Source organism: Saccopteryx leptura, chromosome 13 (genome assembly GCF_036850995.1).
Source record: "Saccopteryx leptura isolate mSacLep1 chromosome 13, mSacLep1_pri_phased_curated, whole genome shotgun sequence".
Classification (NCBI taxonomy): Eukaryota; Metazoa; Chordata; class Mammalia; order Chiroptera; family Emballonuridae; genus Saccopteryx; species Saccopteryx leptura.
Window position 1 is genome coordinate 43632803 of NC_089515.1, and position 19232 is coordinate 43652034.

Sequence of the window (19232 nt, forward strand, 5' to 3'; positions counted from 1 at the left end):
AATGAATAACAAGAGGGGGTAGACAAGACAGAAATTCTCATCTTTTTTTTTTTTTAACCTAATCTCAAGATGACATCAGTTACTTTTGTTGTATTCTGTTAGAAATGAGTCATTAGGTCTAGGGCAGTGGTCCCCAACCTTTTTTGGGCCACGGACTGGTTTAATGTCAGAAAATATTTTCACGGACTTTAGGGTGGGATGGATAAATGTATCACGTGACCGAGACAAGCGTCAAGAATGAGTCTTGGATGTAACAGAGGGAATCTGGTCATTTTTTAAAAATAAAACATCGTTCAGACTTAAATGTAAATAAAACGGAAATAATGTAAGTTATTTATTCTTTCTCTGCAGACCGGTACCAGTCCGAGGCCCAGGGATTGGGGACCACTGGTCTAGGGGAGGGAATGATACAAGGCTGTGAGTACCTGGAGTTTAGAATTATTAGAGCCGTTTTAGAGGCAGTCTACACAGTGTTCAAGAACACCACTGACTCAGAACTGTGGCACAGGGACAGTGGCTATCCAAGGAGAGTGCCTGTCTCAAACCCAACTCCTCTGACAAGTGAAAGCTGAATGTAGCCTTATGGTAGCTATGTTACTGTTCCTTCTGCCTTCTAATTCCAGATACATTTAAGAAACAATTTTAACCTCACTTTAGAAATCTGTTCCTTTAGAAACTACATTCCTCCCTATAATCTAGAAGGGATGGGAAATTATTAGGAAAAAGAAATAATTGATGGGATTGATTTTAGAGCCAATTTGCTAATGGAGGAAAATCTCAAAAGTAACTGCTGTAAGTACGCTACTCAGAAAGCAATGAGTATAGTGAGTAGAAGATTCTTTTTAAAAGTCATTTTTAGCATTTGTAAGGAGTTTAAAATATGTGCCTAGACATGTACATGCTTTGTTTTAAAGAATCAGAGATCTCGTCTAGATAGTTTAGGAATGTAGTTTTATTATATTAAAAAGGCAAATGCAGTAAAGTTTAAATCTATAGATTATACTTCAAGGGGGTGGTGGTTTTTTCTTTTTGAGAGAGGTGTTATGATTTCATATTATAAAGCCCTTTAAAAATGTTAAAGCTCAGAATCCAGGCCATGATAAACCTTTCTCTGTAGAGGAAGGAAGCCCATCTTCCTGGATGCCTGAATACCATTTTTTTCTGCTTTTGATAAAGTATAACTTTTACAATTGTTTGTTTTTAATCAAACTGCTTATTGGGTAAAGTATTTTGGGGGGGTTTGTTTTTAGACTTATAAATTATGTAATATGGAGCAGGCAAGATTAAACCACAAAACTGCTTTTTAAAAGAAATCCGTAAAAAGAAATTTGTTTTTCCACACATGGATTTTAATGTGTTTGTTGCTTTTCCTCCCCCTAATATATTTTACTTAAATCTGTGGGTATCCTGTCCTTGAGTGGTGTGGTTTAATTGCACATCCAAGTTAGTCTGTTTTAAGTGTGTTTAACCTAGGTATCTCTGTGACAGGAATCTTATCCATCTTCTTCACCAATATGGTTTGTGGACTCTGATGACCCAAATCTGACATCAGTTCTGGAACGTCTAGAAGATACTAAGAACAACAATTCGGTGAGAAAATAAGCCATGCTACTTTCTTTTTTTCCTCATGAACATTATATTATAGAACTTAAGTGTTGAGAGATAATATAATGTAAAAGCCAGATACTCTGATAATCTTAGAGGGGCTAAAAACCAGGTTTTTTTATTTGTTTTTTGTTTTTGTACTTTAAAATATAGTATTTACTTTCTAGTTTCTTTTTTATTTCCCATAAGGTATAGTCTTAATTTGGACCAGGAATTAGGTGTTCTCTTTTCCATGAATTCTAACTTTATTAATCAAGCAAGCATTTTTGGTAGGGACCATTAGCCAAGGTAGGGAGTAGAAAAAAGGAAAAGACCGCAAGGTAGATGTGAGGGGAAATGATAGCATGACACCAGCACTAGGGTCAGGGAATTGCCTTTCCGGTCAAGAGTCTATAACGGCAGTAAAAAGCCATATATATATGTATGATATATATATAACATGAAGAAATATAACTTCTGATTTTACAAAAAATTTAAAAACCTGTTTTCTTCGGTTATAAAAATAATAATCATTGTGAGAAAACTAGTAAAATTTTAAAAAGAGAAAATAAAAATTTTCCATAATTTCTCTACCTACTATAACCATTGTTGATATGATTTTTTTTTAGTAATTTTTTTCTTTTGCTAGTAAAATACATATATTCTTGTATATATGTTTACGTAGTTGAGGTCCTATTCAATATAGTTTTACATCTTTTTAAAAAACTTATATGTCTTTTTTGTAATGATAATACATTACCATTGTATTTTTTCTATGATGTCATAAAGTCCTTATGGAAAAATATTGGTCATTATATGCATGTGATATGATTATTTGCCTAAAAAAAAAAAATCCAAAGGAGTCAATTGAAAAAACAGTTTTGTTTGTTTTCCTTTGTTCTTTCTTTTGTGTGTGTGTGTTTTTTTAATTTCTTTTTTTTGAAAAAATTTTTAAGATGACTGGTTAAAAATACTATTTTATAAAAATCAATGGTTCCCCCAAATATCAACTAGAATCAAACAGAAATATAGTAGAAAATATTTTGTTGACAATTAAAATTAAATTAAAAACATGAAATGCCTAGGAATAAACTTCATGTGTCAAGAAAACTACAAAAATTTGCTGATTGGAATGAAAGTCAGTGTGTTCCTGAGTGGGCAGACTTTATGTCAGTTACCTCCATAGCTTCATGTTAATTTATAAGTTGAATGCAATCCCAGTAAAAAGTCAAACAGACTTATTTTTGGAACTTGATAAAATGAATCTAAAGGTTATTTTGAATAGTAAATAATAAAGAATAATTATGAAGTTGAAAAAAGTAATGATGTGAGATTTGTTCAACTAGGTAATTCGATAAAATATTGAGTACTGGCACTGGAGTGGCTGGATGAAGGCAACAGAAGTTTAAAAAGAGTCATGCAATTGAGAATGTAAAATAAGTTAAATTGAGTTAAAGTTCTCAATAAGAAAAGGAGAGATTATTCTATTAATAGCCTTAAGAGAACTGACCATTTGGGGAAGTTAGAGTCTTACCTCAGATTTTTGTCAAAATAAGTTAAACGTGGTTCAAAACATCATTTTGAAGAGTATTTTAAAAGTAAAGACTAATTTGGAGAGCTATGAAGGTTAGAGGTAAAAATTTAAAGCAAGACCATATGTATGTCCATGACAGGACAGGGAAGGAGTGACAGGTTCCTTACTGGAGCCTCCTCTAAAGATCTAAATGTGTAAGTTTTGTGATAATGGAAATGAGTGGGGTTATTTTTCAATAACCCATCAAAATGTCTCATCAAAAATTCATCAAAAATGCTCTTAAAGTGCCTGACCAGGCGGTGGCGCAGTGGATAGAGTGTCGAACTGGGATGCCAAGGACCCAGGTTCGAGACCCCGAGGTCGCCAGTTTGAGCACGGGCTCATCTGCTTTGAGCAAAAGCTCACCAGCTTGGACCCAAGGTCGCTGACTCGAGCAAAGGGTTACTCGGTCTGCTGAAGGCCCGCGGTCAAGGCACATATGAGAAAGCAACCAATGAACAACTAAGGTGTCGCAACGAAAAACTAATGATTGATGCTTCTCATCTCTCCGTTCCTGTCTGTCTGTCCCTGTCTATCCCTCTCTCTGACTCTCTGTCTCTGTAAAAAAAAAAAAATAAAAAAAAATAATTTAAAAAATGCTCTTAAAGTGAAATGACATAGGATATAAAATTTGGGTTGAATTTTATAAAAAAATAATATATTTAAAAACAAACAAACAAACCCAAAATTCACTCTTTGTTTTCTTACAGTCTCTGTCATTATCTTATAATCTAGTTTATTGACAAAATAAGCTATCTTTTTTTTTCTTTTTTTAAAATAAGCTATCTTTCCTCACCTTTAATTCACTTAATTCATTACAGTCTAGATTCTGCTTTCATCGTTGCACTAAAAAATTTTATCTTTAGTTGCCAAATCCAGTGACACTTTTTTCAGTCCTAAAATTGACAGTCTGCAGCATTCAATATGTTGGTTGTTCTCTTGTTGAAACATTCTTCCATTCAACATTTATTACTTAATGTCCACCAATAAAGACTTGATTAAATAAAAATTGTGTATAGTTTTAGGATAGAATATTATGTTGTAGTTAAAAAGAATGTAGCTAGCCTTTTCACAGGAGCATGTACAACTTTCCAAGATATTCTAAGTGAAAAAGCAAGGCATAGAATATTGTCTGAAATTTAGCCGCTTTTGTATGAAATGTAAAAAATCTGTATCTGTTCTGGTTTATGCATACTTTTTCCCCCTGGGTGGATACAAGAAACTTAGTAGTAGAACACAGAAAAGTTTGTTTGTTTATTTGTTTGTTTGTTTGTATTTAATTGACTGGTTTCAATGTCAGTGTCTGTGATAAGTGATGGGTACAAAAATACAAGTCATATTCTGTCCTCTGGGAACTGATAATCTAATGAGGATTTCTGGCAATCCACCGTCTCCTCTTTTTATCTTTCTTTACTCTGCCTTGATTTCCTCCTCATTCCCTTCTTTCTTGGTTTGCCTCTTTCTTCTCATTCTGTGCTTTCTGAGTAATCTCTTCTACTCCTGTTACTTAAATCATTGTCTGTATTCTAGAGATTCCTAAATCTGTATTTCTAGCCAAAACCATGTATGTCTATATGTCGCATAGATCCAAGGACTCTCACTTGGATGTGCCATGGTTGTTCATGATTACATCTAAATTTAAACTTATCTGCCTCCTGGTAGGCCACCACCCATCATGTTTCCCCTCAGCAATTCTCTTTGTGATTGTGACAATAGGAAATAATGAAATTCATCACTCAAGCCCAAATCTGGGACCTGGGGACTAGTTTAGAGTTCTTTTTTGTCCCAATGTTTCCTGTACCACCCCTAATCCCCCGCCCCAACTATCTAGGAAGTTTCTAAGACCTGCTACCTTATAAATATTTCTTAAGGTTTTCCCTATCCTTCAAACACTTTTTTGGGGGAGCATAAAGTTGAAGTTCCTGGAAGGTGTACCCCCTGTTTTTATCTTGTGTATGACTCCACCACGCTCTGCCTGTCCCACCGTACTCCTGTAGTGCTTTCTGTGCCAGAGGTTGGGGTGTCTGAGTCTGTGTCCAGGCACCTTGCCTCGTCTTTATCGTGTACTTAGCACACAAGACAAGCTTATTGGATGGATAACAAATCTACAGTGGAGCTTCACCACCTTTTGAGCTTGATGATATTTTTTGATACTTATTTTGAGCTCAGCTTTTTGTACTTCTGCTTGTTCCATTGTCCACTTTGGAAAGGCTTGTTCTTTGCTTTTTTAACCCTTTCTAATTTTGTGTCTGTTTTCTTATTCCTTCATAAATCTGCTTCTTTCTCTTCATCTCTTTTCATGGTCAGACACATTCAGGAAAGTGTTCCTGACCAAGTAAAGTAAGTTGCCTGACTAGCTACTGGTCAGATCTACTGACTATTGGCCATTCTTCTTAAACCATAATTGCTAAATTCATGCATTAAAAAGTTTTTAAACAATGAAAGACATATGTGTACATAATTTACCTTGCTTAAAGTAAGTATGCTCACAACCTGACCTGTGGTGGCACAGTGGATAAAAGGGTCGACCTGAAACGCTGAGGTCGCTGGTTCAAACCCCTGGGCTTGCCTCGTCAAGGCACATATGGGAGTTGATGATTCCTGCTCCCTCACCCCTGGCTGTCTGTTTTTCTCCTCTCTCTAAAATGAATAAATAAAATCTTTATTTAAAAAAAAAAAGTAAATATGCTCACAAAACAATCTGGATGTAAAACTGGAAACTTGAGTGATCTTTTTTTGCAGTTTTAGGCTTATATTTAAGAGCCTACTAAGTACCAAGTGTTTTCACAGATGATTTTATTTAATCTTTGCCATTATGAGGTTTAATTTTCTTGTTTTACTGATGGGAGTCTGAAACTAAGGGAGTTAGAGACTATGTATCCCAGGTCATCTAGATTCCAGGGCTTGGTCTATTAGACCACATTTGCCTCAATTTTTAAATGAATATGACTGAAATATATAATTTTTTGACCCATGTGCAACCACACTGTCTCTGTTTTTTGTAGTCTCAGAAACGTATTACTGTACTCGTGTGAAGTTACAAGTTTCCAAGATGAGAAGTTGGCAACTGACAACCAGACAATGTCTGGAGCTCCCCTTCCTCTGCCTTTTTGTTGACGTCATTCTGCTGGGTGTCAGTTGTAGGACTGCACTCAAGCCACAGTGACTTTTATACTAGCAACTCCTAACAATATTTCTTTAAATACTGTAGGCTGTAATTGGGCAATAACAAACGTTTTCATTTCCTACTGGATTGGTTACAGTAGTTGTAGCATTACTTTTGTCTTCTAAGGGCTTTTTAACATAATGCTTATTTACTGAAATGTGTTTTATAGCTTCGTCAGCAATTGAAGTGGTTGATATGTGAACTCTGCAGATTATATAACCTTCCTAAGCACCTGGATGTTGAGATGCTAGATCAACCACTCCCCACGGGTCAGGTAAAGTAAAATTTCTCTGGTGATCAAGAGCTAAAATTAATTGTCTCAATCTAAAGTAAAACAAGGATGCCTTGTCTTCACTTTGAAACAACTTATTTAGAAGTTAGTTTTTGCTGTTGAATTGTTTTGTTTGTTTTGCTGTAGGTATTCAAAATAACCTTTTCATTTTGGGGAGCTGCTGGTATTTGCTATGACAGACAAAAAAATGCCTCGTCCCACCTCTACCTTCTGTTGTTAATGTTCCTGGTTTCCATAACTGCTCCTCACTTCTTCAGTTGTTTGCTTGTACCCATTTGCTTACCCTCACCGACAGAAGGAAATATGCCATTTCCTTTTGCTGGTCTATGCTTCTTAAGGCCTAACCCAAATATTATCCCCTTCAAGCTCACCATCCTTCTAATTCTTCTGGGTTGCTGGATTTACCTATTTAGGTGTCATTATATTAACTTTATACTATAATAGAGAAGGATTTAACTCTTTTATCATCCACTTACCCACCAACTTCTCTTTCTTAAGACATCATTCTGTTCAGTCATGTGAATAATTACTGTTTATCATTAGGACTTTGTAGTATAGTTTTCTATGATGATATTTCCTTTCTTGTATAGTTTTTTGTGTTGCTTCTTCAATTGCTTTGGCTTATTCATTTAAGTTTACCTGGAGTGTTACCTTTTTAAGCTCATTTGTGCTTTGTGAGGCTTAACCCAAATTATCTTCTTCAAGCAAGAGATGTTATAAGGAATTATCAGGATTACAAGGAATGTCCTCCTGATTTTTTTAAAGTTTTCCTTTTTTTATTTTAATTGAATTTATTGGGATAGCACTACAATGTCTTCCTTTATGTTCTCTCCCATTTCTGTGAGAACTCCTTCTCCTCTGAAGCCCTTTGTTCTTCTGCACCAATGTGGCAGCTGCTCTCTGAGCTGGTTGTACAGCTGTCATTTTTAATTTTTCTTATCTCCTCTGCTAGAGTAGATCTCTTGTTTCCTAACCTATGCCATCTTTCTTGGCTTATCTTTCACATTTTGCCTGAGTACATCAAGTTAAATCTTGAGAGAGCCTGAAGGGGTAGTACATTTTCTGAGTTCTAACTTCTAAAAAGGTATGGCCAAACCACTGTCAGTTTGACTGTTGATTCTGCTGCTTATTAGCTGCATTATCTAATTAGCTTGGGCTAATAACCGACACTGTACATCAATTTCCCATTTGCAAAATGGGGGAAATAGTAGTAATACCTGTATTTTGGAGGAGCTTTGAAGATTAAATGAGTCAGTACATGTAAGTCATTTATAGCAGTGGTTTTCAACCTGTTTACATTTGGGGACTGGTGAAAATAAGAGAATTGTTTCAGGACAGCTACAGCAGAAATCACCCTGAGCCTAAGCAAATTTGACTAAAATCATTGGGTCTGTCATCTTCATACAACATCAGGGTGGTTAACTCTTTCATGGACCGGCATGAAATTTCTGGCAGACCCATCCATGGACCGGTGGTTGAAAAACACTGATTTGAGCAGTGTGTGGTGCACAGTGAATGCCCAATAAATGTTAACTGCTGTTAAAGTCTCCTCTCACACTTGGTAGATAGTTTGGTTGAATATATAATTCTAGGTTGAAAATAATTTCCCCTCAGAATTTCAGACTGTGCTATTGTCTTGTAGCCAATGGTGTTGTCCAACCTGATGCCATTCTGAATCTTACTCAGCTCTGCATGAAGCTTTGAGTTTGTCTTTTCTTGGTGCTCTGAAATAACTGTTTACTCAGTAGAGGTCTTTTTTACATTGTGCCTCTCCACTCAGTATGGATGGGCTTTTTAAAATTTGGACTCTTGAAGCTTTCTTCTTGGTTAAGTGTTCTTGCATTTTTTTCTGTGATAACTTTCTCCTTTACATTTTTTTTCTTTTTTCATTTGGGAATGCCTAGACCTCTCCACTTGAGTCTTTGTATCACTGATACGGTCTCTGTATTCTATCTCTTTGTCTTTTAATTTCAAATTTTGGAAGATTTTCTTTCAACTTTTGAAAATTTTATTAGGACAGTCATGATTTTAAGTTTTGTTTTGGTTACTTATTGCTGCTTAGCCAGTTATCCCAGGACAATTTATTCTATTGATATATCTCACGATTGTGTGGGTTGACTTAGCTGGACTGTTTTTCTGCTGGCCTCACTGTGCCGTCAGACTCCAGCCGGGACTGGGGTCATTTGGACACATGACTGCACTGGGGTGTCCCAACAGGGCACCTTCACTTTCATGTCTGCTGCCTCATTGTTTCTCCACATGGCCTTTCTCACCACATGGCATCTTATCTTCCAGGACCTCCTCGTGTAGCTTCTGTTTCTTCAGGAAGGTAATCAGAATTCTTGTTTTGGGCTTCTGAGAGCACAAAAGTTGAAGCTGCCTGACCTTCTTAAGGCCTAGATTGCAACTGGCCCGGCATCATTCCCACCTCATGCAGCAGTTAAAGTAGGGCCATCCCAGATTCACTGTGGGAGGGGACCATGGAGGGAGGCATGAGTGCTGGGATGTGTGGTTCACTGGGGTCCTCTCTGAGGACCCTAAAGTTGAACCATACCTTTTAAGAGCTTTTTCTTGTTCTCTGATTATTCCTTACCCATAAGATTCATTCTTTTTTTTTTTTTTTTTGGTGTTATAGATATATTTAAAAGGGTCTTTAATACTTATAAGTATTAAAGTTTAAGAGTATCCCTTTGATACTCTTGTCCTCTTCCTCTCTAGCATCTCAATTTTCTCTTTAATGCTTTTTATAAATATTTTGGTCTTGTTCTTTTTGAAGACTTTTCTCAAATATCTACCTAGTCTTATGTTGCTCATATATATTTTTTTCTTTATTCCTTCCTCTTTTTTTCCTTCATAGTTGAGAGAGGTACTGGAGGGTTGATTGGGAGTTCTTTATGGCCAAGACTTTTCAAGTGAAAGCTTGTAGGAGAAATTTAAGTTAACTTCTAACCCCTGTCCCATTTTCTAGTATAATAATAAATGATGGTGGAGCCACTCAGATTTCAGACATGAAACCATGTTTCTCCTTTGGTTCTGCTTATGGAGGTGGAGAAAGCAGTGTGTTTTGGGGGCTAGACAGTGTGTTCTGTATATAGGCTTTTGACTAATCTTTGTGTTTAGCCCTATCCACCATGCCTGCTACCTAGTGCACCCAGTGTTCATGGTGTAGAAACCCTGGAAGATATGGTAGGACAAATTAGCCTCCCTCTGATTTATATCCCCAGACCTGTGGTTTTACTTGTTTGCTCCATTAATTACCATTCCTTTGTTTACTGTCATATTATGGCACAAGTGAGATCTCTTTCTGCTGCTAGTCCCCTTTCTTTTTTAATCACTGTGTGTTTATTCTTCAGTTTAACTCTAGTGGAGCCCGAGGAAAGAGAGAAAATGGGAGAAATATATATTCTGTGTTCAATTTTTCTTCTCTGGAATGTCTGCCACTTTGGTTTTTTACTTAACAATATACCATGGACACAATACATGTAGATCTACCTTGTTTTTTGTGACTGTGCTTTTATTTTATATATATATATATGTGTGTGTGTGTGTGTGTGTATATATATATATATATATATATATATATATATTCCCCCCCCCCCCAAAGCTGGAAATGGGGAGGCAGCCAGACAGACTCCTGCATGTGCCAGACCGGGATCCACCCGGCATGCCCACCAGGGGGCGACGCTCTGCCCCAAATGGGTGTCGCCCTGCCGCAATCAGCCATTCTAGCTCCCAAGGCAGAGGCCACAGAGCCATCCTCAGCACCCGGGCAAACCTTGCTCCAGTGGAGCCCCGGCTGCTGGAGGGGAAGAGAGAGACAGAGAGGAAGGAGAGGGAGAGGGGTGGAGAAGCAGATGGGCGCTTCTCCTGTGTGCCCCAGCTGGGAATCGAACCTGGGACTCCCGCACGCCAGGCCGACGCTCTACCACTGAGCCATCCGGCCAGGGCCTATGACTGTGCTTTTAATTCCATGTGGGGATGTAACATAACTGTGACTTACATGAGGAAGTTTCCTAATTTTGAACCATTTTGGCATTCCCATAATAAACTTGATGCCTGCATAAATATAGGGAAGGGAAACACACACAATGGATATGGTAATATTTTATTTTTGGACTTTTCTACTTTAAATGAGGTTGCACTATAGTTTTATTTTTTCCATTTCCTTTTAGGCTTCTGTTTCATTTTAGTATCAGGGTTATGCAGTCTCATAAAATGACTTGGAAGTTCTTTTTGTGTGTCTAAAATCTAGGACGTTTTAAATCAACCGGGGAGCTATCTTGCCTTCCATGAGATATTTGGACATCTATAGAGATATTTTTGTTGTTACAACTGGCTGAGGGGAGTGCAGTTGGCAGTATTGTGGGCAGTGGGAATGTTATTAAACATTCTACAATGTCAGAACAGTTTCCACAACAAAGAAATATCTGGTCCAAAATAGTAGTTCCAAAGTTGAGAAATCCTTGTTTAAATAAACATCTGAGCCTAATTTATTTTGCTTTTCTGTGTATTAGTGTGTTCATATTTTCCATTTCTTAAGTCAGTTTTAGTAATTTTAGACTCTAAAAATTGATGACTTCCTCCATACTTTTGAAACTGTTGTAGAAACGTGCATAGTATTCACTTTTTGCATCTTCATCAGTGGTTATAATCCTCTTTTCATTTGCAAAGTTGCTTTTATCTTTTTTGTTTGTTTTTGTTGCTTTCCTTATCTTGATTGCAGAGGCTTATTTGTTTTATTATATTGTTTTTTTGCCTCCCTCCCCCCTCCCTCCCTCTCTCCTGCCCTCCTTCTTTTCTTCTTCCCTCCCTCCCTCCCTCCCTTCCTTCCTTTTCTTTTTTAAAAGAATTAGCCCTTAGTTTTGTTGTTTAAATCTAACATGTAGTCTTCTCATGTTTTGCTCAAGTCTTATGATTCCCTCTTCTAGCGTTTTGGATAGTTGTGGTTTAATTGCCTTTTTAAGTGCTGTACACATTTTCTTCTCAGTGCCATTTGATTGCACAGGTTTTCAATGTTCATATACTTATTGTCTAAATAGTATGTATTTCCTACATACTTTGGATCCATCTTTTGTTTATATTGTTATATGTCACAAGAAACAGTTTTAAGTAAAATGTATTGAAAACATGTGAACATAAGTTTAGTGTAACAAATAGTTATACCAGGAACCACCACCTTTCCACCACCTCACCACCACCCTAGTGAAGAAGCAGAACATGTCCAGCTCTGCAGAAACCTTCTGTAGGCTCCTTCCCATTTACTAGTCCTCCCCCTGCTTTTTGCTGGGTTTTATTACCCATACATGCGTCCCTGAACAGTATGGTTCAGTGTTGCCTGCTTTGAGCTTCATGTTAAGCCATACTATGAATGTATTCTTTCATGTCTGTCTTTTTCTCAACATTGTGTGTTGAATTCATTCATATTGTGTGCAGCTGGATTCATTCAATGTTTAGCTATTTGATTTTTACAGACACTTGGGTTGGTTACAGTTTGCTGCCTGTCCATATTTTATGCTACTTACACCCGTGTGAGCATTTCTCTGGGCATATACTTAAGAGTTGGATATTGGGAGTAATTTCTTCTTAAATCAAGTTATTTTGAGAAAAATTTAAACCTTCTCAATGTGCATTGGGGCTATTTATAATATTCCACTGTGGTCAGAGAATATGACCTCTAACCTCTCCATTGTATTATCACTACGTACTTAGACTTAACTGTTGATGCTTGAATTATCTTTGCTTATTTCTCATGTTCCATGGCCCCCCTGACTCCCCCAGAATACATTCCTGAATAATTTCCTTTATTTCTAGAAAGGATTGTAGAATGTGTGTAGAGAGTGTTCCTTGGATACTCAGGGTCTGTTTTTATCATTTGGTCAACAGACTCTGTGTGAGGTTCTCTGTGTGGATGCTGAGGACCAAGGTGAACACACAGATATGACTTCTGTCCTGATGTAACTACAAACAGAATTCTAAGTTCATAACTGAGTCTCTCCTATGTTTGTCGGGAGCCGATCCACTAATGCTGGCTAACTAGGTCACAGCAGAAGAAGATCCACAACTGCTGGTTGACAAAGTCACAGCAAAAGAAGATAGAGTCACCGCAGTAAGACCAACAGCTGCGGGTTGACAAAGTCACCGCAAGGAAAGGCACGATACTTCCCCCTTTAATCTTTTGAATTAATCTGGCCTTATATCCCCCCTTTTTCTGGGTGTGTGCTATTATTTGTGGCACAGGGATAATAGTACCGTACTTTCCCTGTAGATTTGTAGTAATTTCTTTAGAAATGAGACAGAGGGTGTGAGTTCCACAGAAAAGCCTGTAAGCCCCTTGAACTGGGCTCATAGACATAAGAGGCTGGCTATGATATCCCTCATAAAGGGTTAAGTTTGTAGGAGAATTCCTTCTTAATCATGTTAGAAAGAATAGATTGTGACTTGTGACTAGGTAGGAGGCAGTGGCTGTGCACAGAGCACCTCTCGGCCTTCACTTAATTCAACATTTTTCCTCCTAGCCTTTTCATGTAATAGAGTAAAGAAACATTCCTTTCTTCTTGCTTATTTGATCTGCAGATAGTGATACACTCTGAGAAGAATAGAGGTAGAACTTAACTAGTGTTTAAATATAATAAATAAGTAATATTTGACTAGACAATAGTATCTTAGGTAAGGTATAATAAAATGGCCCATTGTGTGGCCTAGGATGAAAGCGCAGTCAGCAAGAAAAGAGTGTTTTACTAAGAGAATTGTTTTTTGACTAAAGGCAATTGCTAGGCTTTCTCAATGAAATGTTCTCATGAGATTTAAAAATGTAGGGAAATCCATGGAATGTCTTGTGTTGCTGCTGGGCTATCTTGCAAGTCCACTCTGTATATCTTTGGGTGAAAGCTATTCTTAATGTTCTGTCAATTTCTTTATAGGCAAGCCTTTTAGAATCTTGTGAGAAAAAGTAGGACACTGCTTAAACTCAAAGCCATTTATCTGAGCAAACGGTTGTCCATTGTTAGTCCTTAATAATCTCGTCTGCTAATCTCTCTCTGCCCCTTAACTCACAACAGCAGTAAAGTTAGTTAACTTTTAGTACTAATACCTTAAAAGCTTTTACCGATGTTGTTATCACTATTCAAGTTATTTTGTATTTTGAATGATTTGCTACCTGGTTTGTAATTTATAGATATAAATTAACTGTTATCCAGAAACATGTAAACATAGTGAAACAGAAGCAATGATTAACACCATGTAATTGTAACTCAGTGTGTGTGTATAAAAAGGGAGCTATACTAGCATTGAGCAGAGATGCCTGGCAGTAAATGCTAACTAGAGAATAAAGAGAAAGAAAAGAATTCGGCTCTCTCACTCGATTTCGCCGACGCCGTCTCTTCCTGTGGGACCCCTGGATCCCCCCCGGGGCTGGACCCCGGCATATGTTCTTTACACCTTTTTAAAAATTAAATTTATTGGGGTGACATGGTTAACATAATTATACAGGTTTCAGGTGCCTAGTTCTACAACACATCTCTGTACAGCATATTGTGTGTTCAAACCCCCAAGTTAAATCTTTGTTCATCACCACTTATCCCTCCTATACTGTCCTTCACCTTCCCCTCTCCCCCACCGCAGCAGTCACCACACTATTGTCCTTGTCTATGAGGTTTTTTTTTGTCCTTTTTTGCTCTAGTCCTCCACCCTCCTTACCCAGCCCCACCCCTAACAGCTGTCAGCCTGCTCTCTATGTATGAGTCTGTCTCTATTTTGCTTGTTAGTTCATTTTCTTTATTAGGTTCCATATGTCAGTGAAATCATATGGTACTTGTCTTTCTCTGACTGGCTTATTTCACTTAGCATAATGCTCTCCAGGTCCATCTGCTACTGCAGAAGGTAAGATTGCCTTCTTTTTATGGCCATGTAGTATTCCATTATTTAAATATACCACAGATTTTTTTATCTACTCAACTACTGAAGAGTACTTGGGCTCTTTCCAGATATTGGCTATTGTAAATAACACTGAAAGGAACCTAGGGGTGCATATATTAGTATTTTGGAATTCTTAGGATATATTCCCAGAACTGGGATCACCAGGTCAAGAGGCAGTTCCATTTTTAATTTTTAATTAAAAAAATTTTTTTTTAGGTGAGAGGAGGGCAGATAGGTAGATTCCTGCATGTGCCCCAACCGGGATCTACCTGGCAACCCCATCGGGGGCTGATGCTCAAGTACCAAGCTATTTTTAGTGCCTGAGGCTGTTGCACTCACTTGGAGCTATCCTCAGCACTTGGGACCATGCTTGAACCAATCTAGCCACTTGCTGTGGGAGGGGAAGAGGGAGAGAAGCAAGGTGAAGCAGATGGTCTCTTCTCCTGTGTGCCCTGACCAGGAATTGAACTCAGGACATCCATACACTGGGTTGATGCTCTATACACTGAGCCACTGGCCAGGGCTCCATTTTTAATTTTGAGGTAACACTGCTTTCTACAGTGGCTATACCAGTCTATATTCCCACCAACAGGTCCCTTTTATCCACACCATCACCAACACTTGTTATGTGTTGATTTATTGATGATAGCCATTCTGACAGGTGTGAGGTGATACCTAATTGTGGTTTTCATTTGCATTTTTTTGATGATTATTGACGGTGAGCATTTTTTTTTTTGTATTTTTCCAAAGTTAGAATTGGGGAGGCAGTCAGATAGACTCCTGCATGTGCCTGACCAAGATCCACCCAGCATGCCCACCAGGTGGCGATGATCTGCCCATTTGGGTTGTTACTCCGTTGCGTTGGAAGCCATTCTAGCACCTGAGGTGGAGGCCATGGAGCCATCCTCAGCGCCTGGGCCAACTTGGCTCCAATGGAACCTTGGTTGCCAGAGGGGAAGAGAAAGATAGAGAGGAAGGAGAGGGGGAGGGGTGGAGAAGCAGATGGGCGCTTCTCCTGTGTGCCCTGAGAATCGAACCCGGGACTTCCACATGCCAGGCCGACGCTCTACCGCTGAGCCAACTGGCCAGGGTGGTGAGCATTTTTTCATATGCTTGTTGGCCATCTGTATATTCCCTTTAGAAAAGTGTCTATTCAGGTTCCTCGCCCAATTTTAAATTGACTTGATTTTTTTTTTTTTTTTTGGTTTTGAGTTTTATACGTGCTTAATAAATTTTGGATGCTAATTTATTAAATGTATTGGTGAATATGTTCTCCCATTTAGTGGGTTGCCTTTTCATTTTGTTGATGGTTTCCTTTCCTGTGCAAAAACTTTTTAGTTTGATGTAGTCCCCTTTGCTTATCTTTTTTCTTGTTTCCCTTGCCCACAGAGATATATCTGAAAAAAGGAGAAATGTCCAAGATTGTATTACCTATGTTTTCTTCTAAGATTTTTATAGTTTCAAGTATAATATTTTAAGTCTTTAATTTATTTTGAGTTTATTCTTGTGTATAGTGTAAGCAGGTGGTCTAGTTTTAGTTTTTGCATGTATCTGTCCAATTTTCCCAACACGATTTCTTGAATAGATTATTTTGCCTTCTTTGTCAAATATTAATTGACCATATAGGTGTGGGTTGATTTCTGGGCTCTCTATTCTGTTCCATTGATCTGTATGTTTGTTTTTATGTCAGTACCATGCTGTTTTGATTACTGTGGCCTTGTAGTATAGTTTGGTATCAGGTAGCATGATTCCTCCAACTTTATTGTTTTTTAAGATTGCTGTGGCTATTTGAGGTCTTTTGTGGTTCCATGTAAATTTTTGGAGTATTTGTTCTGGTTCTGTGGAATATATCATTGGTATCTTGCTAGAAATTGTGTTGGATCTATAGCTAGCTTTGGGTAGTATGGACATTCTGATGATATTAATTCTTCCTATCCATGAACACAGTATGTGCTTCTTTCTTCAGTGTTTTACAATTTTGCAAGTACAGATCTTTATATCCTTGGTTAAATTTATTCCTAGGTATTATATTCTTTTTGAAGCAATTATAAACAGTGTTGTTTTCTAAGTTTCCCTTTTTGATAGACCATTATTAGTGTATAAAAAAGCAACTGTTTTCTGGATATTTATTTTGTATTTTGCTATTTTACTAAATTAATTTATCAGTTCTAATAGTTTTTTGGTGGAATCTTTAGGTTTCTCTCTACATGGAATCATATCATCTGCAGATAATGACAGTTTTAATTCTTCCTTTCCAACTTGGATGCCTTTTATTTCTTCTTCTTGTCTGATTGCTATGGCTAAGACTTCCAGTACTATATTGAATAAGAGTGGTGATAGTGGACATCCCTTGTCTTGTTCCTGATCTTTAAGGAAATTTTTGTAGTTTTGCCCATTGAATATGATGTTGTCTGTCGGTTTGTCATATATGGCCTTTATTATGTTGCAGTGTGTTTCCTCTATTCCCACTTTGCTGAGTTTTTAACATAAATGGGTGCTGGATTTTATCAAATGCTTTTTCTGCATCTATTGATATGATCACATGATTTTTATCCTTCATTGTTTATGTAGTGTATCATTATTGATTTGCAGAAATTGTACCAATCTTACATCCATGTAGTAAGTCCCACTTAATCTTTATTATATGCGGCTTAAGTGTCTGTCGCCGATAGCTTATTGGCTGCTTGCATAACTGTACTAGCCAATGGGGTGAAGTTGCCATGGCATTCAAATAGTCCCGCCTTCTGGCATCCCACCTCACAAATTGAGGTTAAATATTGGAGCAATTATTATGCTGTTAAGAAATCTTAACACCAGAAGGAGTCTTTGCAATGGTACAAGACTAGAGGTTCTCCAATTGAAAAATAATGTCATAATAGCTAAGTCTTTGGCTCCTCTAAAGGTGAAATACATGTCATTCCAAGAATTGATTTGACTCCATCTCAAACAGGGTTGCCGTTTCAATTGAGACGTAGACAATTTCCTGTAAAACTTGCCTTTGCTATGACCATCAATAAGTCTTAGGGCCAAACGCTTAAGCGTGTTGGCATTTTTTTACCTGAGCCTGCATTTGGACACGGTCAACTTTATGTTGCCTGTTCAAGAGTTCATGAAAGAAAGGACGTAAAATTAAAAATAATTGATGGTCCTCTGCAAGGCGAGCTTAAAAATGATGGAAAGATCTACACAAGAAATGTTGTGTACAAAGAGATCTTTGACATGTGAATTAACATTTTATTATTTAAATCACCTTTATTTATTGAGCTAGCGGTGGCTCTTAAGAAATGTACCACCAGTGGTTTCCTTCATTGCACTCTACTTTAAGCAATTAAGCAAGTAGAAGGGGGAAACCCCAAGGGGCATCCTCGCCGCCTGCCCTGGGTAATTCAGTTTGAATTAGCAGACACCTTTGCACAAATCATTTTAATTACAATTTATAATATCTAGAATAGCAGTCACTTCGTATGACCGCCGGGCTTTCTAGTCATGGTATATGGCCATTTTAATGTATTGTGGGGTCCAATTTGATAATATTTTGTTGAGGATTTTGGCATCTATCTTCATCAGGGATATTGGCCTATAAGTTTCTTTCTTTGTAGTGTCTTTATCTGGTTTTGGGATTAGGATACTGCTGGCCTTGTAAAATGAGCATAGGAGTCTTCCTTCCTTTTGAATTTTTTGAAATAGTTTGAGAATGATAGGTATTAATTCTTCTTTGAATGTTTGATAAAATTTATCAGTGAAGCCATCTGGTCCAGGACTTTTGTTAAGGAGTTTTTTTTATTATTGCTTCAATTTCACTAGTTGTAATCTGTCTATTCAGATTCTCTGACTCTTCCTGATTCAGTTTTGGAAGATTGCATATTTCTAGTGATTTATTCATTTCATCCAGATTGTCCTATTTGTTGGCATATAGTTGTTCATGATATTTTCTTACAACCCTTTTTATTTCTTTGATGTCAATTGTTACTTCTCTTTCATCTCTGATTTTCTTTATTTGGATCCTCTCTCATTTTTTCTTAGTCTGGTTAAAGGTTTGGCAACCTTGTTTATCTTTTCAAAGAACCATCTCTAGGTTTCATTGATCTTTTGTATTTTTTTTTAGACTTAATTTATGTCTACTCTGGTCTTTATTATTTCCTTCTTTCTACTCACTTTGGGCTTTGTTTGTTGTTCTGTTTCAAGTTCCTTTAAGTGTAAAGTTAAATTGTTCATTTGAGATTTTTCTTGTTTCTTGCAGTAGGCCTGTAATGCTATGAATTTTCATTTTAGGATTGCTTTTGCTGTGTTCCACAGATTTTGGATTGTTGTGTTTTTATTTTCATTTGTTTCAAGTTATCTTTTGATTTGTTCCTTGATCTCATTGTTAACCCACTCGTTGTTTAGTAACATGTTGTTTAGCCTCTGTCTTTGTGTGTGTGTTTTTTTCCCTTGTGATTGATTTCTAATTTCATAATTATGGTTAGAGAAGATGCTTGATATGATTTCAACCTTCTAAAATTTGAGACTTGTGTGTCCTAACATGTGGTCTATCCTAGAAAATGTTCCATGTGCACTTGAAAAGAATGTGTATTGTGCTGCTCTGGGGTGAAATGCTCTGAAGATAGCAATTATATTCAGCTGATCTAATGTGTCATTTAAGGGCCACTGTTTCCTTCTTGATTTTCTGTCTGGAAAATCTATCCATTGATGTCAATGGGGTG

At 37.3% G+C, this 19232-nt stretch overlaps 1 protein-coding gene across 2 annotated transcripts in view; it reads left to right on the forward strand.

The window, feature by feature from the left end:
• The window catches only part of UBE2Q2 (ubiquitin conjugating enzyme E2 Q2), a 64919-nt gene that overhangs the window by 12437 nt on the left and 33250 nt on the right, over positions 1 to 19232 (forward strand). The window contains exons 2-3 of one of the 2 annotated variants that reach the window (XM_066355143.1): positions 1489 to 1590; positions 6493 to 6597. In XM_066355143.1, the coding sequence (XP_066211240.1) occupies positions 1489 to 1590; positions 6493 to 6597 (207 nt within the window). The remainder of the gene's footprint in view (positions 1 to 1488; positions 1591 to 6492; positions 6598 to 19232) is intronic. The other variant, XM_066355144.1, reaches the window with a different exon arrangement.